This window comes from Salmo salar, chromosome 29 (assembly GCF_965601325.2).
Source record: "Salmo salar chromosome 29, fSalSal1, whole genome shotgun sequence".
Classification (NCBI taxonomy): Eukaryota; Metazoa; Chordata; class Actinopteri; order Salmoniformes; family Salmonidae; genus Salmo; species Salmo salar.
In genome coordinates this window covers 11,683,905-11,711,299 of record NC_138319.1, presented here as the reverse complement: position 1 = coordinate 11,711,299, position 27,395 = coordinate 11,683,905, and the positions used below count along the sequence as shown (strand labels likewise).

Genomic DNA, 27,395 nt, shown 5'->3' with positions numbered 1-27,395 from the left:
AGTAAACTGTAGTATACTGTAGAATACTATACTGTAGTATCTCTCGATCATGTGTAATACTTAGTATAGAATGTTGTAATATACTGTAGTAAATAACTTTTCAAAATGAGCACACGGACGCACGCACGAACACGCGGCGCATTCACGCGTTCTCATCACCCCGAGAATACGATCCCCACAGTGAAGCATAGTGGTGGCAGCATCATGCTGTTTGGATGTTTTTCATCGGCAGGGACTGGGAAACTGGTCAGAATTGAAGGAATGATGGATGGCGCTAAATACAGGGAAATTCTTGAGGGAAACCTGCTTTAGTCTTCCACAGATTTGAGACTGAGGTTCACCTTCCAGCAGGACAATGACCCTAAGCATACTGCTAAAGCAACACTCGAGTGCTTTATGGGGAAACATTTAAATGTCTTGGAATGGCCAAGTCAAAGCCCAGACCTAAATCCAATTGAGAATCTGTGGTATGACTTAAAGATTGCTGTACACCAGCGGAACCCATCCAACTTGAAGGAGCTGGAGCAGTTTTGCCTTGAAGAATGGGCAAAACTACCAGTGGCTAGATGTGCCAAGCTTATAGAGACATAGCCCAGATACTTGCAGCTGTAATTACTGCAAAAGGTGGCTCTACAAAGTATTGTCTTTGGGGGGGTGCATAGTTATGCACGCTCAAGTTCAGTTTTTTTGTCTTATTTCTGTTTGTTTCACAATAAAACATGTTTTGAATCTTCAAAGGGGTAGGCATGTTGTTTAAATCAAATAATACACATCCCCCAAAAATCAATTTTAATTCCAGGTTGTAAGGAAACAAAATAGGAAAAATGCCAAGGGGGTGAATACTTTCGCAAGACACTGTATAGGAAGGGAGGAGCAAAATGGAGTTGTGATCAGATTTGCAGAAGGGAGGGCGGGGAAGGTCCTTGTAGGCATTTCAAAAAGTTGAGTAGCAGTGGTCCAATGTTTTACCAGCGTGAGTACTACAGTCGATGTACTGGTAGAACTACGGTAGCGTTTTCCTCAAATTTGCTGTAAAATCCACAGCTACAATAAATGCAGCCTCAGGATATGTGGTTTCCAGTTTGCATAAAGTCCATTATAGTTCTTTGAGGGTCATCGTGATATCAGCTTGAGGGGGAATATACACGGCTGTGACTATAACCGAAGAGAATTCTCTTGGGAGGTAATACGGTCGGCATTTGATTGTGAGGTATTCTAGGTTGGGTGAACAAAAGGACTTGAGTTTCTGTATGTTATCACAATCACACCATGAGTAGTTAATCATGAAACATACACCATCGCCCTTCTCTTTCCCGGAGAGATCTTTATTCCTGTCAACGCGATGAACTGAGAACCTAACTGGCTGCACGGACTCAGACAGTATATCCCGAGAGAGCCATGTCTCCGTGAAACAGAGTATGTTACATTCCATGATGTCTCTCTGGAAAGAGATCCTCGCCCTGAGCTCATTTACTTTATTATCCAGAGACTGAACAGTAGCGAGTAATATACTCGGAAGTGGTGGATGGTGTACACGCCTCCTGAGTCGGACTAGAAGTCCACTCCGAATACCTCTTCTCCGCCAGCGGTGTTTTGGAGCAGGCTCTGGAATAAGTTCAATTGCCCTGGGGGGTACGAACAAGGTATCCAATTCTGGAAAGTTGTATTCCTGGTCATAATGCTGGTGAGTTACCGCCGCTGTGATATCCCAAAGTTATTTCCGGCTGTATGTAATAACACACAAAAAAAATCTGGGCTAGTAATGTAAGAAATAATACACAAAAAAACGAAAATTCTGCCATATCTGTTGGTGCCATCTTACTCCATCTTCAAGTGCTTGTCAAATTGTGAATGAGAGACTGATGAAGTACGTACAGTCTGCGCAAAAAAACAAAACAAAGCAACTTTTTTCAAATCATCATTAGAGTTACATCATACAAAGTATTTCAAATCAAAACATATAGCCCAACGTTTGTAGAACAGCTAAAGTTACATTACTAACTCTAAATTAAGCATATAGGAGTACCTATTTCTTTGTTAACTGCATGTGCGCACCTCAAATCACTTGGAGAAAATATCCTTTCTATATTCAGCTTTGTTCAATTGTATTCTTCATACTATAAAATAATATAAAATGATGCCACGGAATCCTAAGCAAATCTTGTCTGCTAAATGAACTAGTGTAGCCCACAGCCATATGGCATAGCCAGATCAGGAACTAACATAAGGACAACTTAGAGTATACTTTCCTGTTCTTCTGAAATAGACAACAATTTCTTCATATTATGTCTCTTTAAACCTGTCTAAAATAAATAATGGATTTATTGTGAATGTGTAGGTTATATTTCATGGATGTATTAGATTTGGTTTTTAATGTAGATGTTCCAAAGGTCTGCGTCAGTGGCTTGTAGGCTATGTGTGGAGCCAGGAGATGCTAAATATGTTTATGTTCATTTCCTGTCAATTACCGTGAGACCGGCAATTATTTACTTGACAATCACCGGTTGACAAAATGTTGTGACCGCTACAGCCCTACTAACATGAATGACAGAAAATCATTCTCTCGCTCTCTCTCTCTGACATGACCTGCCCACAGGGTGACAAACAGACCCTGAAGTTGCTCCATCCATCAGCCTCACCCCATCTCCGGCCAGTCCCTCCTCCTCCACTTCACCCATTTATCTATACCTCCTCTGCTCCATTAATCTCCCTTCTTTCATGAACAGAGAGCAAGAGAGGGAGAGGAGCGGAAGAGAACAAACACACTCACAGTGGAGGGCTACCAGCGCCTCTGTGTGTGTGTGTGTGTGTGTGTGTGTGTGTGTGTGTGTGTGTGTGTGTGTGTGTGTGTGTGTGTGTGGTGTGTGTTCGCAGCAGTTAAAGAGTAACTGTGCCCTGATCAGGTGTTTAGTCATAATGATCTCAGGCTGCTTTGTAGCAGCTCCCTCCTAGCAACTTCCTGTCTCTGTCAGGGCAGAGAGGGGCAAGGCCAAACACAAGCCAGATTGACTGAGAGAGAGAGAGATAGAGAGAGAGGGGGTGGAGTAGGGAAAGAGATGGAGGGAGTGACAGGGACTGAGAGAAAAAAGAGAGAGAGAAGGGAAGAGGGAGAGAAGGAAGCGAGCGCGAGGGGGGGTGGAGTAAAGAAAGAGGGAGGAAGGGAGAGAGAGAGAGAGAAAAAGAGAGGGTGGCAGTAGGGAGAGAAGACAAAAGCAACACAGGTTATTTTTACAGTGCCGTCAGGTGGAGTCCTTCACAGGGCCTTGTAAATTACTTCAGTGGTTAAGGGAGGCCTGCTCTGCTCTGTTGTGTTCTACTCTCTTCTGCTCTACTCTGCTCTGCTCTACTCTGCTCTGCTCTACTCTGCTCTGCTCTGTTGTGCTCGGTTCTGCTCTGCGCTACTCTGTTCTGCTCGGCTCGCCAACTGGGGGAAAAGCTGCTCCAAGACTGGATGACTGTCAGTCTGGATTGTGGCTACAGTGGAACTTGTATATTGTATTGTATTGTTTTCTTCTCTCAGCTCCTAGTTTGTTCCGGGCTAATTCTGGATAAGCCCAATCCCAGTTTGGGTCAAAATGTAAAATGCTCAGCACTAAGAACTGAAACGCATCAGTAGGAGGGAATCACTAGGAGTCCCAGGCATATTAATGGATCCTGCATGTCATGTGTGTATCCCAAATGGCACCTTTTATAGTGCACTACTTTTGACCAGAGCCTTTTGAACAGAGATCTATGGGTCCTGGTCAAAAGTAGTGCACTACGTAGGGAATAGGGTTCCATTAGAGTCGCAGTCCATTTCTCTGTCCCTTTGTCCTCTTTGACAGGACCATAAAGCAGTAGAAGGTCTGACTGTCTCTGACTTTTCAAGGCAGTCAAAGTGGGTTGAGGACGATATGATTTGAAAACTAGGACCACTATAGACCATAAACACACCCACATTCCATTTTACCAGTGACTGCAAAGCCAGCTGTGGAGAAAAAATCCAACCTTCACCTACCCCATTTGCTGCCATGAGTTGACCATATGGAATGTGTGGGGTCATGACATAAGTCGGAACATCTTTGTAGAGTAGTTGCTGTTTGAATGAAGATTTGAAGTTACATTTAAATTGGTAGTGTTGTATTCGGCGGTGTTAAGTACTTAAGTAATAATATTTTAAAAGTACTACTTAAGTAGTTTTTAGGGGTATCTGTACTTGACTATTTATATTTTTGACAACTTTTATTTTTATTCCACTACATTCTTAAAGAAAATAATGTGCGGTGCATTCGGGAAAGTATTCAGACCCCTTGACTTTTTACACATTTTATTACATTACACTTTTATTCAGAGGTGGAAAAAGTACCCAATTGTCATACTTGAGTAAAACTAAAGATACTTTAATAGAAAATGACTCAAGTAAAAGTCACCCAGTGAAATACTACTTGAGTAAAAGTCTAAAAGTATTTGGTTTTAAATGTACTTAAGTATAAAAAGTAAAAGTATAAATAATTTCAAATTGCTTATATTAAGCAAACCAGACGGCACCATTTTCTTTTCATTTTCAATTTACGGATAGCCAGGGGCACACTCCAACAGCATTTAAAAACAAAGCATGTGTGTTTAGTGAGTCTGCCAGATCAGAGGCAGTAGAGATGACAAGGGGTGTTCTCTTGATAAGTGTGTACATTTCACCATTTACTTCACCACGTACTTTTGGGTGTCAGGGAAAATGTACATTATTTTATTTAGGAATGTAGTGAAGTAAAAGTGAAAGTAGTCAAAAATATACATGGTAAAGTAAAGAATAGACACCCCCAAAAACAACTTAAGTAGTACTTTAAAGTATATTTACTTAAGTACTTTAAACCACTGGCCTTATTCTAAAATTGCTGAAAAAAAATCCTCAATCTACCTACATACAATACCCCATAATGACAAAGCAAAAACAGGTTTTTCGAATTTTTGCAAATGTATTAAAAAGAAAAAAAACCTATATCACATTTACTTAAGTATTCAGACCCTTTAATCAGTACTTTGTTGAAGAACCTTTGGCAGCATTTACAGCCTCGAGTCTTCTTGGGTATGACACTACAAGCTTGGCACACCTGTATTTGGGGAGTTTCTCACATTCATCTCTGCAGAGCATCGCTGCACAGCAATTTTCAGGTCTCTCCAGAGATCGGGTTCAAGTCCAGGCTCTGGCTGGGCCACAAAGACATTCAAAGACTTGTCCCAAAGCCACTCCTGCGTTGTCTTGGCTGTGTGTTTAGTGTTGTTGTCCTGTTAGAAGGTGAATCTTCGCCCCAGTCTAAGTTCTGAGCGCTCTGGAGCAGGTTTTCATCAAGGATCTCTCTGTATGTTGCTCCGTTCATCTTTCCTTTGATCCTGAGTAGTCTCCCAGTCCCTGCCACTGAAAAATATCCCCACAGCATGATGCTGCTACCACCATGCTTCACCGTAGGGATGGTGCCAGGTTTCCTCCAGATGTGACGTTTGGCATTCAGGCCAAAGAGTTCAACCTTGGTTTCATCAGACCAGAGAATGTTGTTTCTCATGGTCTGAGAGTCTTTTAGGTGCCTTTTGGCAAACTCCAAGTGGGCTGTCGTACTATGGAGCTCTGTCAGAGTGACCATCGGGTTCTTGGTCACCTCCCTGACCAAGGCCCTTCTCCCTCTATTGCTCAGTCTGGCCGGGCGGCCAGCTCTAGGAAAAGTTTTTTTGGTTCCAAAATCTTTCCATTTAAGAATGATGGAGGCCACTGTGTTCTTGGGGACCTTCAATGCTGCAGAATTTATTGTATCCTTCCCCAGATCTGTGCCTCGACACAATACTGTCTCTGAGCTCTATGGACAATTCCTTCAACCTCAAGGCTTGGTTGTTGATCTGACATGCACTGTCAACTGTGGGACCTTATATAGACAGATGTGTGCCTTTCCAAATCATGTACAATCAATTTAATTTACCACAGGTCGACTCCAATCAAGTTGTAGAAACATCTCAAGGATGATCAATGGAAACAGGATGCACCTGAGCTCAATTTCGAGTCTCATAGCAAAGGGTCTGAATACTTATGTAAATAAGGTATCTGTTTTTTATTCATAATAAATTTGCTAACATTTATAAAAAACTGTTTTTGCTTTGTCATTATGGGGTACTGTGTGTAGATTGATGAGGAAAACAAAATATTTAATCAATTTTAGAATAAGGCTGTTATGTGGAAATGTGGAAAAAGGGAAGGGGTCTGAATACTTTCTGAATGCACTGTACTTTCTACTCCATACATTGTCCCTGACACCAAAAAGTACTCGATACATTTTGAATACTTAGCAGGACAGGAAAATTGTCCAATTCACACACTTATCAAGAGAACATCCCTGGTCATCCCTACTGCCTCTGACCTGGCAAACTCACTAAAAACACATGCTTCATTCGTAAAATATGTCTGAATGTTGGAGTGGGAGGGGGGGCTACCCCCCCATAAAAATAAGAACATTGTGTCATCTAGTTTGCTAGAAAGGAATGTGAAAATATGTATACTTTTACCTTTGATAATTAAGTATATTTTAACAATTACATCTACTTCTAATACTTACACATACTTAAAAAGAAATGTAGACTTTTACACAAGTAGTATTTTACTGGGTGACATTTACATGAGTCATTTTGTCTGAGCAGACAGCTGACAGATGTCTTGAAAAGGCAGCCAGGTTGTTTGTAGTGTTCCTCTCTTTTACTGCTCTCCTCCACTCCCTCTCAGTTTGGCAGGCTTAAGCCCAGTTCAAACACTGAGGTGAGGTTATGACCCCCCACACACACAGGCACGTACGCACACACACACACACACCTTTTCAGTGTGTGGAGTAGGGCCACAGAAGAGATGCACTCTCACCGTCTGGGAATCTAGCATATAGGGGCACTCTGCCCAGACCATGACCTCTCAGAACGGCCGTGCTGCCACACACACACACACACACACACACACACACACACACACACACACACACACACACACACACACACACACACACACACACACACACACACACACACACAATCAAACATGCACCAAGGGAAGACACATGGGTGACATTAAACCCCAGAGCCACTGGACTAGTGGAAGTGTCTACAGGAGTTAATGTTTGCCTTGGCTGCTTGGAGATGTGCCTCCTTTTCAATGCTTGGCTAGTCAGCTGAGGAAAGCTCTTTGAGGAAAAACTCCAGATTACTTTGTCCCAATTGGCACCCTATTCTTTATGCAGTGCACTACTGTTGACCAGGGCAAATAGGCCCAGCCATAGGTCTGCAGTCCTGTACATGACCTTGGTAGGTTGAGACTGGGCTCTTTGATTCCTAACCATGTTCTGTGTACAGTATGAAATCAGATTACTGCGTCTAGTACAGTCTCTAAAAATTGGTCATCTCCCATCAGCTCTGACTAACAGAGTTACTGTGCTAAGTGGATGGGAGTTACGCAGGCAGACACACTGACACATAGCTGCCTGCTGTGTGACATATTTTAACACAACTCCAGGAACCAGGAACATTCCCTGACTTCCTGCCTATGCAAACGCTCCTTGTATAAGTCAGTCAGGGGCCAGGGCAGTTGTCCAATGAGGTGGTCAATTGGCATGCTATAGGGGCTTAAGTATAAGGGTTTAGGGGGAGATAGGGGACCTATAGGAGCTGTTAAGTGTAGGGCAGGGAAAGGGGGAGTTGGGGTTGGGGGGGTTGTACATGACCATGTACTGAAAAGAACAGGACACTGACAGAACCCCCCCCCCCCCCCCCCCCCCCCCCCCCGGCCACATCACAAATGCTGCTGCTGCAACAGATGGCTGTCAACTAACTGCCCCCACTCCCTTCCTATCCCCTCCCTCCAACACATCCTCCACTTCCCCAGCTGTCACTGCATGCATGGGCCCCCTAGTCAAGGGGCTCTGATGCCCAAACTCCTCCGAGCTGGGGGCAGCTGTTGTGGAGTGAGGTGTGGGGTGGGATGGTGGACCCGACAGCCTACAGTCACAAGGCCCAACCCGAAAGTACACATTTATATACATACAGCTCTCAGGCCTGAGGGGGAGTGTCAGAGAGAGGTGCCAACGGATTGCACAATGAGTGGACAGTCAGCTAGCAGAGACACCAGCAGTCCGCAACAGGATACAAGAAAAACACGAACTTGAATGGCAGAAAAATCATTCACACGCTCCCGCTCTCTCTTTCTCTCTCACTTCTCACCATCTCTCCTCTTCCACCTGGATGCCTACTGATTGGAATTTGGAGTGCTCCTCTGTCCCCCCAACCTCCTCTGGTCCATCCACCTGCAACCGTACACAGATTTTTTGGGGGTTTGTATTTTTATATTAACTTTATTTATACAGGTAAGTAAATTAATAATCTCTCCTGGACAGACTATGTAAACATAAATGGTAGAATCTGACCAAATTACGCAAAATTTTTGTTCTGGTTTAACCGACAATTAAGAACAGACCACAGGTCAGTGTGTGGTCAGCATGTAGTCATTGTTGGGTCAATACGGTCAGAGGCATATCTGTGTCTGTTCTCTGACCTGTATCCCTATGGAGAGGCACTTCCGGAGGGTGTCTCTCTTGCTGTCGGTGGAGGCAATGTTGGTGGCGGTGATGGTGCTGTTGGTGACATGCTGGCTGGCTGGGCCGTGGACCTGGGCATTAGCTGCCTCGATAGCTGCCGTCAGGGCCTTTATAATAATAATAAAATAAACAATCAAATTTGATTATACAATATACTTTATTATATGATATACCTTCATACTGTCGATGCTCTCTCTGGAGTTGGACAGGCCGGGCTGGGAGGTGCTGATGTGGGTCCGGGGGCCTGACCCCCCGTCCATGTAGGCGTCCTGGGCCGAATCGGTGCTGCTCTGGGCCGTGATGGAGATGAAGGGCTTGGGCGGGGTGGTGCGCGGCGGTACCGGCGGAGGCATCTTCTTGTACGTGGTGATGCATGACGACACTGCAGAGGGGGACAGGAGGTGGAAAACCTGGTTAGAAAAAGCTACACAATATACAGAGAAAACGACAAAATTATGGAGAAAATATATTGATGACACCGCAGCGGGGAAGTGGGAAAAACTGGTTAAAAGTCTACAAAAACTACAAAATTATGAAAAGAAAAGAATATCAGTGCAGAGGGAATGTGGGGGAAAATGATTCGAAAAAAACGACACAAAAAGTTAGAGAACGAACATATATAAAAAAAATAGTTATACCTTTTTTTGCAAGTACGTACAGTACAGCGCATTTAAGCCTGTGATATAAACTATTCAAAGTTGGCCTTCATTTTTTTATTACCTTTATTTAACTAGGTAAGTCAGTTAAGAACAAATTCTTATTTACAATGATGGCCTACCCCAGCCAAACCCGATGACGCTGGGCCAATCGTGCGCCACCCTATGGGACTCCCAATCATGGCCAGATGTGATGCAGCCTGGATTTGAACCAGGTACTGCAGTGATGCCTCTCGTACTGAGATGCAGTGCCTTAGACCGCTGCGCCACTTGAGAACCCCTTTATGGGCGTGACATACTGATTATTGATTTGTACGAGGGTTTGGGGAGGGTTAGGGGGAAGGTGTTGTGGGAGATGATTGGTTGGTAGATTAAGCCGATTAAGCCAATGCCTATGCGCCCGGAGTTTCTCCCGGTCTTTTTATATTAGCTAAGGACGGCCATGTTTGGGCGGAAGCTTTTGGGCGGAAGTGCCTGGGAACGAGATTAAGTACAGTAGTGACTGAGTAGTTCACAGGGCGATTAGCTAGGTTTGCTGTCAAATGAACAAGTAGTGTAGAATAGGAGCATCTTTAACAAAGCTTAGTTAAACTACTAAAAAGATTTGTCTGTTGGTCACTTCACTTGAACTATGGATCTAGTCTATTGTTGCTGAAAGCTGCCATCCTGATCTCCTCTATTGCCTGACCTCCTTTACGTAATCATAACAGGCCAACTGCGTGTGTGTGTGTGTGTGTGTGTGTGTGTGTGTGTGTGTGTGTGTGTGTGTGTGTGTGTGTGTGTGTGTGTGTGTGTGTGTGTGTGTGTGTGTGTGTGTGTGTGTGTGTGAGAGAGAGTGTCTATAAACAAAGACGTGTACTGAGTAATGAGGTAGGGTGTCACTGCAAACAAGCCCTAACGCAAAGATCAATTCTCAAACAAACAAGATCCACAAATTCACTCATACATACATCAGTTCTCTCTATCACTCTCTCTCTCTCTCTCTCTCTCTCTCTCTCTCTCTCTCTCTCTCTCTCTCGCTCTCTCTCTCTCTGTCAGTGAGTGCCATCTCCGATTACAGCGACAGGTTGGCAGTTATGCAGGCCCTGGTCTCATAAGTGTGCAGGGAGTCCACACAGAGCACATCAAATGGCACCCTATTCCCTATACAGTGCAATACTTTCAACCAGGCCCTGGTCAAAATAGTGTACTTGGTCAAAAGTAGTGCACTAGGGGATAGGGTTCCCACACAATATTTCCAAGGCACTAAACACAGAACATAATACCACAGAACATAGCAGTGTTATGCCTTTGATTTCTCCTCCCCATGTCCCCATCAGAACTAGGTTATTGGCTGACTCCTGTCCCAGAAACTAGGACAGTGAGTGAATTTCCTGGATCCCTTTAATCCCTGAAAAAGACAAACATCCTAAAGCGTACAGTGGGAGCGGCGTACAGTGCCCATTGTCTGCCAAACCCTGAGTGCGGAGCACGGAGTGTGTGTTTGTGTGCGTGAGTGAGTGTCGTGTCAAAAACCATTAGATAAAATGTTTATGTGGGCCCACCCCACTGCTCTTGACAGCTACATTACCGCAGCAAAGGTGAGAGGGTTGCCTGGCTGGCGGGCTGGCTGCCTTAAAGCCTCCCATCAAGACCACGATTGAATTCATCCTCAAAGGCAGCCATGAGTCTGTACAGTCAAGTTTTGACAAGTTCAGATAAGGATGCTTACATTAATAAGATTGTATTTTGATTAGATCATTGAAGCTAACAGGAAGAGTTGCCAAAGACTACGTTACCAGGTGTTAGCTAACGCTGTACTACTTGTTCAAGAAAATAAGTAGCACAATTTATATATTAAGACAAATACATTGTTTTTTTTGTGCCATCCAGTTAAAGTTGTAACAGTGCAGCACAGCCTTAAGCCACCCTGTGAGAAAGCATCCTACACTCAAAAGAATGCTGGCTTAAAAACAACCCAATTTAGGTCAATATTGGACAGAACACACTTTATTTTGACCCAGCCACTTGAGTCACTTATGCTATTTTTTCAACTAATTGATCTTTAACCAATCACATCAGATCCTTTTCAGAGCGGATCTAATTTGTCAAATTACCAGTTAGTGAAAATAATATTAGAATTGGGCTTCCTATGTGAACGCAGCCTTAGCTGGGTTATTGGGTTATTGATGCTGGGTAATCGAGCTACCAGGTCAGATCAGAAGACTGGAGGCGTGGCTTAGTAGGGGCGTGGCTTTCAAATAGTTATTTCTGGAATTATATTTACTCTCATGGGTGGCCAAAAATAACTATTTCAATGCCACACTCCTACTAATCCAAGCCTCCAGTCTTCAAAGAAAACAACGAAACTAAGTGGGTCAAAATAACCCAATGTGTGTTCTGTCCACTATTTACCCAGCGCTGGGTTGTTTTTGACCCAGTTCTGATGTTTTGCAGATGTCTCTATGGGTCTATGATTGAAACATTGCTAATCTCTACAAAGGTCACTGAGTACAGACCAGTAAGTATAAGCACCCACCCACACTGTCTGTGTTCCAAATGGCACCCTAATCCCTTTATAGTGCACTATTTTTGACCGGGGCCCATAGGACCAGCTCATTGGGCTCTGGTCAAAAGTAGTGTGCTATAAAGGGAATAGGCTGCCATTTGGTACACACACACTGACTGACACAGATAGAGAGAGAGGCTATGGTCTTGGCCTTGCCAGGCGAATAGGGAGCAGAAGTTCAGGGGATTGAATGTCAGTCTTTTTGAAGCTCTATCGCCTGCAGTCACACACACACACACACACACACACACACACACACACACACACACACACACACACACACACACACACACACACACACACACACACACACACACGTCTTGTACTGCTAACCTTGTTGGGACACACAATTCAGTCCCATTCAAAATCCTATTTTCCCTAACCCATAACCCGTACCCTAACTTTAACTCTAACCTCAAAACCTAACCCTAACTCCTAACCCTAACCCATAACGTAATTCTAACCCTAACACTAATTATAACCTTAACCCCCTAGAAATAGCATTTGACCTTGTGGGGACTAACAAAATGTCCCCAATTGGTCAAATTTTGGTTTGCTTACTACTCTTGTGAGGACCAGAAGTCAATACCCACCCACACCCCCACACACACACACACACACACACACACACACACACACACACACACACACAAACACACACACTGTGGAGAAGGCTTTAAAGAACATTGCATTTGAATGTTTCTCCATTAAGAGGGGTATGAAACTGGAGACAACGCCATGCCCCTCCTATCTGTCACTGCTCTGCTCTGCTGTGGTCAGACAGAGAGGAGGTGAGGACTGGGCTGTGTATGCTGAGACAGGTTACGTAAACACGCTAAAGAAGCTCGAACATGCCCCCCCCCCCCCCCCCCACACACACACACACACAGGGCTGTTGACACAGTGCAGCCAAACATTTCAATCTGTCATGACCACCTCAAGGCACACTGCAGACTTCCTGGTCTGCAACTGATTGGCCCACCATCCATCTGAAACTATTGTCTGTGGTGACCTGGGCAACACTGTGGTGTGTGTGTGTGTGTGTGCTTAGCAACTTAATGTACACAGTGAACTTCATACATCCCTCACAGAGACTAAACCAAGAGCTTCCAGATCTGAGCATCCCAATCCCGCCACTTGATCTCCAAACCAAAATTCCACATAAAAGAGTCCTAGTTCAATTTAGCTGACCATATGACACAATGCCATTACAGTGATGTGGGGGTAAATTACAGAACAAACGCAATGATAAATTATGTCACGGAGGCCTCTCAGGGGTGTGTGCTTAGTCCCCTCCTGTACTCCCTGTTCACCCACAACTGTGTGGCCATGAATGACTAGAACACCATCATCAAGTTTGATCACTGATGGCGATGAGTCAGTCTACAGGGAGAAGGTCCTAGACTTAGCAGTGTGGTGCCAGGACAACATCCTCTCCCGTCAGTAAGACCAAGGAGCTGGTCTTGGACTATATGAGAAAGAGGGGAGAGCACGTCCCCATCCACATCAACAGGGCTGTTGTGGAGTGGGTTGAAAGCGTCAAGTTCCTTGGTGTCCAGATCACTAAGGACTTAACATGGTCCACACACACCTGCACAGTTGTGAAGAGGGCAAGGCAGTGCTACTATGTTCTTTCTTCCCCTAAGGAGGCTGAAAAGATTAGGCATGGGCCCTCGGATCCTCAAAAGTTCTACAGCTGCACCATCGAGTGCATATTGACTGGCTGCATCACCGCTTGGTATGGCAAATGCTCCGCCCTTGACCCCAAAGCGCTACAGAAGGTGGGGCCGAGCTCCCTGCCATCTAGGACCTCCATATCAGGCGGTGTCAGAGGAAACCCACATTGCCAAAGACTCCAGCCACCCAAGCCATAGACTGTTCCCTCTGCTACCGTCCAGTAAACAGTACTAGAGCATCGACTTTCGGTCCAACAGGCTCCGAGACAGCTTCTACCTCCAAGCCATAAGACTGCTAAATAGTCAATTAATGGTACCCAAACTATCTGCACTGACTCTACACACATTTTAGAATCTATTAGACTCTATATACATACTCACACACACACTACATTGACACTCCCACACACACACATTTTTACACTCATCATTTGCTGCTACTATGTTCTTTATTTTACTCTTATTTAACATTTTTATTATAACTGTTTTTGTACTTTTTACCCCTTTTTCATGATATCCAATTGGTAGTTACAGTCTTGTCCCATTGCTGCAACTCCCGTATGGACTCAGGAGAGGCAAAGGTCAAGAGCCATGCGTCCTCCGAAACACAAACCTCCCAAGCAGCACTGCTTCTTGACACACTGCTCTCTTAACCCAGAAGCCAGCCGCACCAATGTGTCGGAGGAAATACCATTCAAATGGCGACCGTGTCAGCGTGCACTGCGCCCGGCCCGAGACGGGGGTCGCTAGAGTGCAATGGGACAAGGACGTCCCGGCCGGCCAAGCCCTCCCCAACCCGGACGACGCTGGGCCAATTGTGTGCCGCCTCATGGGTCTGCCCAGGATCGAACCCGGATCTGTAGTAATGCCTCAAGAACTGCGATGCTGTGCCTTAGACCGCTGCGCCACTCGGGAGGGCCCTTACTCTTATTATCTTTCCTGATGCCTAGTCACTTTAATCTGCCTCCATGTACATATATACCTCAAATACATTGTACCTCTGCACATTGATATGGTGCTAGTACTTGTAGTCCCTGTATATTCTTGTGTATTTTATTTGATGCATTGTTGGGAAGGGCTTGTAACGAACGAGATGAGGTAGAGGAGGTCATCGCAAGCCCACCCACACATACACCAGACAGTTTCAAGTATGCAGTTTGTCTGAAGGAACGCTGTGGGAGGAATGTGACTCTGGATTCCTCAGCTCCATTAGGAGGGAATGTGTTCCCGCTTTAAATGAAGAGCAGCTTATAAAGGCTTCATAAAGCCTCAATAAAGCCTTCTTAAGCACTACATACATGTGTTGCAAATCATCTATAACTGTATCCATAACATCTGTTAAATTGTGTATATTATATTACTCTAAATTAAAACAATTCTAGGATGGTCCAACCTCTTTCGCTCTTGGGTGCATAGCCAACATTGGACCTGACCTCAACTTTCCCCCAAATGCTGTGCTGCAGGATGACATAAAGTCATGCATAGCAAAAAAACGTTGGTAGGGCCCTTTAAAATCAGTTTTATTTTTTGCCTAATTCCGTTATATTTCTTTGGGTATTTCTTTATGTTTTTTGTTTCACAGGTTTCTGATTTCTCCCTTTTCTTATCGTTTTCGCTGTAAAAAAGCACAAATTGTTTATAGAAAAATGGATGCTCTATGGTCACAACAATGTTTAAGCCCCATCAGGGGATGACATTTGATATCTGGGAAAAATCTAAGATATTTACATTTTGAGTGTAGTTACCCTTTAATTGAAGTGCACATGAACCTAGCCCTGTTTGGTTAGCAGTGTTTCTTTTGCACAAATGTGACGGAGTTTGCAAATCAAATACCCACTGGACAGCTTTAAACGGGTAAGTTAACTAATTTAAATGACCATAAATAAAAGTTGTGTTTAGCTAGATTACATGCAGTGCTTGACCAGCACCTAAACTGTTCTACTGCTTGAGCTCCTGTTCCTCTTATAGAATATTAGCTCAAAAGTATTGTGAAGCTCTTGCACCTAAAGATAAACAATACCTACACCCAAAATGATTACCAGCACCTATTGCAGTCCAAGTCAAGCACTGATTACATGGCTACCTCAGTCGTTATTTCAAATCATTTTAGGGACTTCACATCAACTGCTAGCTAGCTAACAAATGTCAGATACAGTGGTTCCTCCTTTAAAAGTTGCGTCATACTGCAGCATTTTTAGCATTAATGCCAGTTAGTGCTAGTTTGATCACCAGAGGGCATCTTTGAGAAGCATTTGATCATCTTCAATATTGGCATTACTATAAAATGTAAACCTTTTTTGTAAGAACATAGTATATGGGATTCATTTTAAGAAATGTAGCTTAATTAATTTGATTAATATTATGGTGTTTCTATTCCAATAAAAAAGAAAAACGAGGAACCCTCAGGGTTTCAGTTAGGATGGAAAGGAAAATATGGCGCTGTACAACGTGACGGTCGGGAGTAGGCTACAGTACTAAGAGCATAAGAGGATTGGAGGATTCTAAATTAATATCTAAGGGGAATTTTTTGTAAGGGCAAATCTGATCTGTGAGAATATCTAAGGGGTTTTTATATAATTCTAAATTCATTAATAATAATAATAATAATTTCCGCTTTGTTGGGGCTACAGGTTAGCAATGAACCCCGAGTCGGGATTGCTAACAAGGCTGGAAATTCAAAACATCAAAAATCGAATAATTTCAGTTTCTCAAACAATCAACTATTTTACACAATTTAAATGATAAACATCTCCTTAATCTAACCACATTGTTCGATTTTCAAAGAGGCTTTACGGCAAAAGCATAAAGTTAGATTATGTTAGGACAGTACATAGCCACAAAAGTACAAACATCCATTTTCAATTCAAGGTCAGGCGTCACCAAAAGCAGAAACCAGCTAGAATTATGCACTAACTTTTGTCAATCTCCATCAGATGACACTCCTAGGACATTATGTTATACAATACATGCATTTTTTGTTCCATCAAGTTCATATTTATATCCAAAAACAGCATTTTACAGTAGCGTGAAATTCAGATTTTTTTCTTCTCTGAAATGCTTCCGGTGAACATAACAAAATTACTATTCGAAAACATTGGTAAATTATAATATTGTCATTCAAAGAATAATATATTATCATCTCGTAATTGCTACCGAATGGCCAGATCTCAAAATAACTTTACTGGGAAATCACATTTTGCAATAAACGGGGTGCTATGCTAAGAACAATAAGCTATGCTATACAGTTAGCATCATCTAATATCGATAATAACATTGTAAATATCCCCTTACCTTTGATTATCTCCATCAGAAGGCAGGCATCCCAGGTCCGGAAGGCATCCCAGGTCCGGAACAAATGTGGTTTCTTTTGACAAAGTTCATAATTTATGTCCAAATAACACCAAGTACTTAGCGTTCATTATGCTCCCACAAAACGTGGTGGGGGGAGTGTAAAATCACGCCGAAAAGCTAAAAAAACCTAGTAAATAATCTATTTACGTCCGTTCAAACATGTCAAATGTTGTTTAGCATTAATCTTTTGGTCCATTTTTAACGTTAAACATCAGTAATATTTTCACACAACCTATCCTATGTCTAGATAAACAATGATGACAAACTCACGCTTCTCAGATTTATGCGCAGGCGCCAAAAAATGAAGTGATGACATGTCAACTTCCTTGGATTCTAATTTGCTCTCTGTTTATCATAGACGCTTCAAACAACTTTATAAAGATCGTTGACATCTAGTGGAAGCCGTAGGTGTTGCGAAATGAATCCTTTCTCACTATGGTATCTATAAAACAATGACACTAAATAGTACAGTCACAAAATTCACATTTTTTTTGGATCTATTTTTCACAGGTTTTTGCCTGCAATATGAGTTTTGTTATACTTACAGACACCATTCAAACTGTTTTAGAAAATTCAGAGTGTTTTCTATCCGAATGTGTTAATAATATGCATATCCTAGCTTCTGAGTTGGTGTAGGAGGCAGTTAAAAATGGGCACATATTTTTTTCAAAATGTCTCAATACTGCCCCCGAGCCCCAACAGGTTAAAAAAATAACGATATTTTGGAAATTATTTTGTTTTCATTTAACCTAGAGTGAGCGATAACAAGGCCATTCTTGAACATGGGGTGAGGCATTCTCACTAATTTGTAAATAAAGCCAGTTTGTTATTTAGAATTCTTTATTTTGGTTTTTAGAGGGAGAGAAACCAAAAGCCGCCTCATGGGTCTCCCGGTCGCGGCCGCCATGGGTATCGAACCAGCATCTGTAGCAACACAGTTTGCACTGCAATGCAGTGTCTTAGACCCCTGCGCCACTCCTTTAGGAAAATATGGCGCTGTACAACGTGACGGTCGGGAGTAGGCTACAGTACTAAGAGCGTAACTTTTCCACACCCAAATTGTAGTGTAACCAATACCAAAATGGAGATTCAGTGAAAATAAAAATCTCATTGATTTATCAAGACCAGTCCCCATGCTTGTCTCAGAGCAGCTCGAAATTATGCTGAAGTGATTATTGCTTCAAATCCTATTGCTTCTAACTTCAGTATGCTTTTTAAATAAATAAGACCTACACCACTTTTAACAGCACATTACTCAATGCTAGTGAGACTCATTTTGCCTACGGTAGGCGTCAGTATATCAAAAAATATTTTTTTCAATGACGTGACTCTCGATCAATAATTACATTTAGAGGATTTAGAGGATTCTAAATTAATATCTAAGGGGCATTTTTCGTTAGGGCAAATCTGATCTGTGAGAATATCTAAGGGGCTTTTATATAATTCTAAATAATTTAATAATAATAATTGCTTTGTTTAAAAAATGAACTATATTTTGGAGATGATTTTGTTTTCATTTAACCTAGAGTGAGCGAGAAAAAGGCCATTCTTGAACATGGGGTGAGACATTCTCACAAATTTGTAAATAAAGCCAGTTTGTTATTTAGAATTATTTCTTTCTTTTTAGAGAGAGAAAAACCAAAAGCCGCCTCATCTGTCTCCCGGTGGTGGCCGGCACGGGTATTGAACCAGCATATGTAGTTTGCACTGCGATGCAGAGGAGGCTCCATCCACAAAGTTTTTAATGCTGATCATTTGCCTTGCACAAAGTATCAAAATACAGAGAGGTGTTGGTAAAGGTATATTATCCTGCTAATAGCCCATAATGGGCAATTATAATACCGTACATGATGTCCAGGATAACCAAAACATTTCTTTATTAAAGACTATCAGAAAGAATGTTGGTACTTATTTATTTTGATTCAAAGCCATGAATGAGTGAGTCACTCAGCTTTATGTAGGTGCCGAGGCTATATGACTGTGCCATCAACTTGATCATATATAACGATTTTTTGGAGATGATTTTGTTTTAAAAAAAACGAAAGTGAGCGATTGTAAATCGGAAATAAAGACCAAAATAATATTTGTAAAGGCCAAAACATTTATTTCTGTTTTAAGAGGGAGAGAAATGCTGGGCTAATTGTGCGCCGCCCTATGGGACTCCCAATCCCGGTCAGACGTGATACGTAATACTACTACTACTACTAATAATAATACATTTTTTCCCTTCCACATGTTAAAGGTTCCAATTAATATAAAAATCTTTTTTTTTATCAATTAGGTTATTTGAGTTTAACCACAATATTTGTTGTATTATTTGTTCTGTATTTTCTGGTGGATTAAACTGAAATTGCAACCAATCACGGGCAGTTGTGATACAGCCAACATAACTAAGAAATACATTTGACGATAGAATTCTCCCCCTACCCTCCTTCTAGGCAACTTTGTCCTGCTAATAGCTCTGCTAATAGCCATAATGACACTGTACAACGTGACCGTGTGTGTTTGAAAGAGTATTTTCCAGTAAGCAACCATTTGTTTACCTTTATTAGCCTACTTTGTTCCAATATTTCTGTCATTCAGTGATATTTATTCCTAGTAATTATATAGTAATTCTTTATGGATCCATAAGGAAATAAACATCTGCATTTTGAAAGAGTATTTTTTTATCATTATTTTATTATCGAAAGCATAAAGATGCTGATGAAGAAATACAGTACTGTACAGTATATGTTTATCTGAGATTTTGCGGTTGCATGAGGTAGCCCACACGCACTTTAAACATTTGGATAATAAAGCATTTAAAGCATTTTGAAGATAGAAGCTGCCTGCATATGTTTATTAGGCTACTGTGCTGTCTGACAAGTAAACATAGCCTACAGTACATACAGTAGTAAACATCGTAAATTGCCTAATTCCTTACATAAGGGAGAGCAGGCCATGTCCAGACTTTCTCGGTGACCTCAGGTACTCATTAAAACTCTTTTTCGGGTTGCATCAGTCATGAACAGAAACTTCCGAGACACTGTATTAATGATGAACACCCGGAGGTTCACTGGTAAGCCACATTTGCCTTGGGATCCATCCCAGTTGGTATTCTGTGTCCACCTGTGGTATCTCTCTTCAGTTACACATCCTTGGAATAGCAGAACAGCATGATGGTCAGGACGGCCCTTGTTGTGCCTGGTGAGCAGTTGGTCAAGTTCTGTTAGAAGAGGAATGGAAATGTCAGGGTGAACCGACGACCTGACGAACCCGCCAGGTATGCTGACTCTGCCTGCCAGAGGTGGAGTTCCAGAGCTCACAGGTGTGCCTGGCATGGATTGTGACTCCATCTCCTTCCTCGTTCTCTTCAACGCGTCATTCTCCCCTGGCCGTGGAGATGGGTGGAAGTGCAACTAAAATGTAGTTTAAATAAACATCTGCATTTTGAATGCATTTTTTCTCGTTATTTTATTAACGGAAGCATAAAGATGTTGATGAAGAAATACTGTACTGCTGTTTTGAGTTAGAAATGTAACACTTTAGAGTACTTAAGCATTGAATACATTGCAAGTAGAGGGATGTTCACACCTACAATAGCCAGGCTATAAAGAGTATTGTCCTGCTAATACTGTAGGGCTACACCTGCTACAGTACACTTGTGAAAAACAAGTGTTTGAAAACCTGTTTTCAAAATGCCACCAGCTGTCCATCACTACTGTAAATAAAAACACAGCATTTTGTTTACATCTTGTTTAAATTCTTTATTGTAACCACAATGTCACAAATAATTTGTATCTACCTTTCTAATTACTTTTAGATTTTGTGATTTACAAATGTTCACTTTTCATGTCATTTTTCGTTAAATCCAGTTCGGATTTAAGTATAACTTTTGACTGACGCCTTTAGTGAGAGGTCTAATGCTTTAACACTTAATAATATCTGCCCTCCGAATTAATATCTAAGGGGCATTTTTCACGCAATTATTACTTACATTGTTTAAGTTTGAATGTGCAGACAGGAACTAAGAACAGAGGGAACGTTTCCCTAGTCAGCGTTTCCCTAGTCAGTGGATAAAGCTGGAGAACTGCAAGGCAATCCATTGTGCGCCACTCGGGAGCCATGACCAATATATATTGTCCTGCTAGAAACATTGTTTGCAGAATTCACAGCCTGCTACGCTTGTGAAAACAGGGTTAATAATATATCTGTGAGAATATCTAAGGGGCTTTTATATAATTCTAAATGAATTACTAATAATAATAGCTTAGTTTAAAAAAAATAACTATATTTTGGAGATTATTTCATTTTCAAATAACATAAAGTGAGTGAGAAAATGGCCATTCTTGAACATGGGGTGAGACATTGTAAGCTAATTTGTAAATAAAGCCAGTTTGTTATTTAGAATGATTTATTCTGTTTTTAGAGGGAGAGAAATCAAAAGCCTACCATCACCTCATGGGTCTCCTGGTCACGGCTGGCACGGGTACCGAACCAGCATCTGTAGCAACGCAGTGTACACTGTGATGCAGTGTCTTAGACTGCTGTGCCACTCAGGCGCTGTACAACGTGACTGGTCAGGAGTAGGCTACAGTACTACAGTATGAGCAAAATAATCCTAACATTTCCACACCCTAATTGTAGTCTAAATTTCTCTTCGAATAAAAACCTTAATGTAACAACAGTTTTAGTAAGCAATACTGACGAGTATTAACAAAATAAAAGTGTATTTTTAGAGACACAGTAGCGCCTTGGGATCCAAAAGCATAATCAGTGCTCCAACTCCCCCTTGCGCTGGTCTGTAGCAATGAAGTGGTGACGCAGGGTACCGTACTAAATCACAAATTACCTCTAAGTCCAGCAGCATAATCACAAAACTTTTAGTTGAGCAACCACTGTAGATAGCTAGCTAACGTTAGCAGCATAAGCTGCCAAGATGACATTTTGCTGGCTAGCTACCAGGCTCAGCTAAATAAAAAAAAGAGGACTAGGTTGTCTCTAGCTATAGCTAATAATCTGTCATCTTCTATTACAGAAAATATTTGTGCTGGACAACAGAGTGGAAAATCAGGTCCTGATTATATTTAAGGTGAATTTAGCTCAAAAACCAGTTAGCTAGCTAGGTCTAGGCCTAATTGTTTTGTATTGTATTGGTTGTTATTAAATCGTTTTTTTATATCTTAGGTAGATAGCCAAGGAAGGCACTGAAACCCAAGCTGTCCCCACAAACCCTGGGATTAAAACACCTTCCTCTGCAACTGGATCCTGGACTTCCTGACGGGCCGCCCCCAGGTGGTAAGGGTAGGTAACAACACATCTGCCACGCTGATCCTCAACACGGAGGCCCCTCAGGGGTGCGTGCTCAGTCCCCTCCTGTACTCTCTGTTCACTCATGACTGCACGGCCAGGCATGACTCCAACACCATAAGTTTGCTGATGACACAACAGTGGTAGGCCTGATCACCGTCAATGACAAGACAGCCTATAGGGAGGAGGACAGAGACCTGACTGTGCTGTGCATGGACAACAACCTCTCCCTCAATGTAATCAAGACAATGGAGCTGATTGTGGACTACAGGAAATGGAGGACTGAGCATGCCCCCATTCTCATTGACGGGGCTGTAGTGGAGCAGGTTGAAAGCTTCAAGTTCCTTGGCAAACTATAATGGTCCAAGCACACCAAGACAGTTGTGAAGAGCGCACGACAAAACCAATTCCCCCTCCGAAGACTGAAAAGATTTGGCATGGGTCCTCAGATCCTCAAAAGGTTCTACAGCTGCATCATCGAGAGCATTCTGACTTGTTGCATCACTGCCTGGTATGGCAACTGCTCTGCCTCCGACCGCAAGGCACTACAGAGGGTAGTGTGTACGGCCCAATACATCACTGGGGCCAAGCTTCCTGCCATCTAGGACCTCTATACCAGGCGTTGTCAGAGGAAGGCCCTAAAAATTGTCAAAGACTCAAGCCACCCTAGTCATAGACGGTTCTCTCTGCTACCGCAAGGCAAGCGGTACTGGAGTGCCAAGTCTAGGTCTAAGAGGCTTCTATGCAGCTTCTACCCCCCCCCCCCCCCCCCCAAGACATAAGACTCCTGAACATCTAATTAAATGGTTACACAGACTATTTGCATTGACCCCCCAACCCCTCTTTTACGCTGCTGCTACTCTCTGTTATTATCTATGTATAGCCACTTTAATAACTCTACCTACATGTACATATTACCTCAATTAACTCGACTAACCGGTGCCCCCGCACATTGACTCTGTATGGCCCCCCCTGTATATAGCCTCGCTATTGTTATTTTATTTGTATTATTTGTAACTTTTTTTTCTTTTTTTTTTGTAGGTATTTTTCTTAAAACTGTATTGTTGGTTAAGGACTTGTAAGTAACCATTTCACTGTAAGGTTTACACCTGTTGTATTTGGCGCATGTGACAAATAACATTTGATTTGAAAACCAAGTGCTTGAGATTGCCTCCTCAACCTCATTTCATTCCTCAACAACTTCATCCCCAGACTGCTGCACTGACTGCTGACATTGCTGACAGGTTAGTTCATACAGATACCTGTAATTTAAGACTTTTAATGTAATGGTTTACGTTTATTTTTGAGCATCCATCTCTTCACTCTTGGAGATTGTTTAAAAATATGTATCATTTGTGTTTCTTCAAAACCAAGGGTAACCTGTGACAGAGTGGCATCACATGAGTTGTTGTCTTCCATAGGAGAAGAAGATGGCTAATGACCTGGCGGATGATGCTGAAACCCTTCTAATGGTAAGACAACCTGAAAAATATACCAGGCCTATCATAATTCTGCTTTTAACATCATACTTTATTTGTTCATTATGGAATTTGTCATATGTCCTGAGCCAACATTTTTTCCTGATCACATTAATAATTTGAGATTCGTTTGAAATGTTGTTTTCCCCTCGAGACTTATTTGGCGATGTTGCCCTGAAGGTAGTGCCTGCCATCCTGCCTCCATCGTCATACAGAATAGATAGGGAAATGATTTGCGCTTAATATACGGTCTGTAAGTATGAAGGCTAAATATTAACACTTAATATGACTATTTCTACAATGCAAACAACCTTTCCTATCAGTGCAGCACAGAAATGCCCATATCCAGGTGATGCGACAAAGGCATTTCTTAACAGACCTGCTGACTTTCTTTGTTGTTACTTTTAAGGTTGAAACCAACAGGCAGAGGCAAGAACTGTTTGTCCGCCAAATCAGGGACATGCGACGCTGTTCACAGCCCTGTGTAATGTTCAATGTAATTGCATTGCTTGACTTTTTTTTTAACTTCATGTATTTGTATTGTTTAAACTTTTGAATTTGACATCCCATGTGTTAGGGATAGGGAGGGTGATAAGTGGGGGTTGGGGTAATGGAAAGGGGTTTAAAATGTAAAAATAAAAGGAACTGTATGGTTTAAACTTGTCTTGAATGTTTATTTGTTTTAGCTGATAGTGATAATTCCTTAAGCGTTAATACATTTGCCTCATTAATATGTGTGTTATGAATTACCAAAGGTGTCTGACTTTATTCAAGTAAGTACACTGTCACGCGATATAGAGTCTTTATGGATGTGTTTTGAATGACGAAGGTCTCTCACTTCAAACAAAGTATTACAGGACACTACATAGTGTTAACAAATAGCTTATAAACATTCTGACGATTTATGAAGGTTCTCATGATCAACAGGTTACTGTAGGGTGCGAGAGGTATTTAGATGGGTTGATGGAGCTGCAAGGCTTGCGTTTGTGTGTGTGTGTGTTTGTGTGTGTGTGTGTGTATCATAGCCAAGAGGATTTGAAGGAGTCCTACCTGAGACTACTAGCCACCAGGTATTCCTCTTCTGTTAGCATGCTGGAGACCAGGGCTTGATTACAACCTGTTACAACAGTGCCAACATTTTGTGGCTGATCTTTCAGCTGGGGAGAGGGTGAATGTGTCTAAGACATGACTGGGCCCAGCACCGCACGGTATGGTTTGTTATATTGTTGTGTGCGTCTTTATGTACTGAGGAACATGTAACTTGGTTCCAGAAAAAATACACTTTCTATGTCCTTATGTTGGGGGCGTAATGGGACTAATATGACTTCTCTTTAGAGTGTGTGTCATCCTGCAGCACAACATGTCACCCTTCATAAAGCACATGTTTATGTCATATTCAACGTATTATGACCCATTTGACATTGGTGATTATGTCACACAGTTAAGCCACTTTTATAAACCCTTTTTAAAGCTTGACATACGGTTATAGATGATTCGTGACACAGCTATGTAGTGCTTACGAAGGCTTTATGAAGCCTTTATAAACTGCACTTCATTTAAAGTGGGGCCGGGAAGGTATACGAAAAACCCTTTCCCTTTCTTTTTCTTTCTTAGTCACTCTCTCCCTCGTTAAAACTAGGATTTCATTCCATTTTGATCTTAGGTTTACATGTAATTCATTTGATTTAACAATCAAATGAATGCCTTTGGTGTGTAAGACAGACTTGCAATAACGCACCTTCTTAATTAAAGTGGTGCTTGGGTTGAAATCTAATTTCCACTCCTTTCTTGAGGTGAAGCCTGCTGCGTGTATTGGCATTGTCATTCCAAAGAAGAGGGAAAAGGAGTTTGTGAATGACAAAAGTCTTCTTGGCACTTGCCCAAAATCCCTCTTTGACAAATGCTTCAAAAAACCCATGCTGACAGGCTTGTGTGAATAGCTGTTCTCCGGGTGAATCCCCTCCCTCAGGGCTAGATAGAATCAAAGACAAACCCCCCCACACACACACTCCTCACACACCCCTTCACAAAAAAAAGCCTTCATTCACTTCTTCATGCCCCGAGAGAACAAAAACTCATAAAGTACCTCTGGCTCCATTGGTCACACTTTCCCATTACTTTAACCGCTTTCTGAGTGTGTGTATTGTGTGCAATTTGTCCATAGGAATTTGTGATTTTTCAAATGCCTGAACAGTGTATTGCTATGAGATGTAACAGAAGCAGAGAACTAACCATCTCTCACACAATTGTCTGAGGCTGCACAACAAGGGTCTATGCTAACGCTTGGCTATTAAGCTAACAGTGTTGGGCTCCCCCCCGTGGGGGCCAAGGGCATAGCCACCAACAGCACCCTCAACACCGCCATGCAAACACAAAGACAGGAAGGGGGGCGGGGGAACACTGACAGCTTACAGAAGGTGTCCAGACAGCCGAGAGAGAGAGAGAGAGAGTGAGAGGGGGGAGGGGCTATTTTTTTTACAATTTCTCTTCTGAAAATCTGATTTTAAATCTAACCCTAAACTTAACCACACTGCTAACCTTATGCCTAACCCTAACCTTGAATTAAGACCAAAAAGCAAAATGCTGTTTTCATAAATATTTAGGATAAAGCCAAATTTGACTTTGCCAGTGGCCCATCTAGTGGGAACCAGACTAGAGGGGTGAGAGGTTGGCCTCCCGGAGCTTCCTCCCCCCCCTCCTCGCAACACAGTCATAGCTCCGTCTGCTCACTCTCACACACCACGCAACCAGCTGGAGTCCTTTGGGATAGTGTCTCCATGGAGACAAGCAGCAACATGAAGTTTGCTCCGAGGCTTTGGGTTTTTAACGGCACAGCGGAGGGAAACAGATTTGAACAGACTGCTGGCTGTTCACCTTCTACTGGGTACACTGGGGCTGCAGCACAGGCACACAGCTAAACGCTAGCCATCTGGTTAACAAACACAAGGCTGAAACAAACACGCACAATTACCAAAAAATAAGCACAAACAGTTTTATGTTAGACATGCCAAACAAACTCACTAAGAGAAAAACAGTGAACTGCTATTGTATTACTTGAATAGGAAGCGTGTTAGCTAGCACTTGAGCTAACATTCAGCCTGTAGGCTATGTCATGGCCTAGCCACTGTTTATGCCTCAATGCTAACTCTACAAACCAGTGTTTCTTCAGTTCCAGCTCAATACTTGCTATCTGGGGCACTGTAATGTGATGACAAAGAAAAACTATATGAAAAAGGTCCCACATATGACATTACTATAGTCTCATAAACAGCACTGTAAACCACTGTAATATGTCAATTACAGGCTCTACTGAAGCCTAACTGGAATATGTGATTAAGTAGGGCCTATCTGATGTGAACCTAGACATCAGAACCGTAAATCTTAAACGCAACAGTGTTTCAGGTTACTGTGTGTGACTGTGCGTGAACACTGAAGGCTTTCATTGTGGAGCACTAATACCTTTCCCTCTACAAACCCCACTCCACTCCACACATACACTCCTCCACACAGAGCTATTGTGTCAGTGAGGGGGGCTTAGGGGTCAGACATCTGGGGAGCAGAAATCTCCTTGTGACCCCTGACCTTTGTGGGTGAGTGGTGCAGACTGACATGAAGGCTTCTGGGATTCCTTCAGGTGACTCACAACAGAGCTCTGAGAACAACGTTTTGTGTTTCAACCATTACGTTGATGTGGGTATACTCTGTGTGAATCAGTCTCTGAAAATATTTTCACAGTGAGTCTAAGTCAGATGTATTGTATTTAGTCTAGTAGAGCTTGTCAAAACAGGCATATTCCTTACTGTGAA

At 42.3% G+C, this 27,395-nt stretch overlaps 1 protein-coding gene across 1 annotated transcript in view; it reads right to left on the bottom strand.

Moving 5' to 3' along the window:
• dlgap1b (discs, large (Drosophila) homolog-associated protein 1b) overlaps positions 1–27,395 on the bottom strand; it is a 317,018-nt gene that overhangs the window by 13,924 nt on the left and 275,699 nt on the right. Inside the window, exons 7-9 of the mRNA XM_082970661.1 lie at positions 8,765–8,973; positions 8,549–8,698; positions 8,218–8,300 (exon numbers count right to left, since the gene is read on the bottom strand). Of these exons, the coding sequence (XP_082826787.1) occupies positions 8,218–8,300; positions 8,549–8,698; positions 8,765–8,973 (442 nt within the window). The remainder of the gene's footprint in view (positions 1–8,217; positions 8,301–8,548; positions 8,699–8,764; positions 8,974–27,395) is intronic.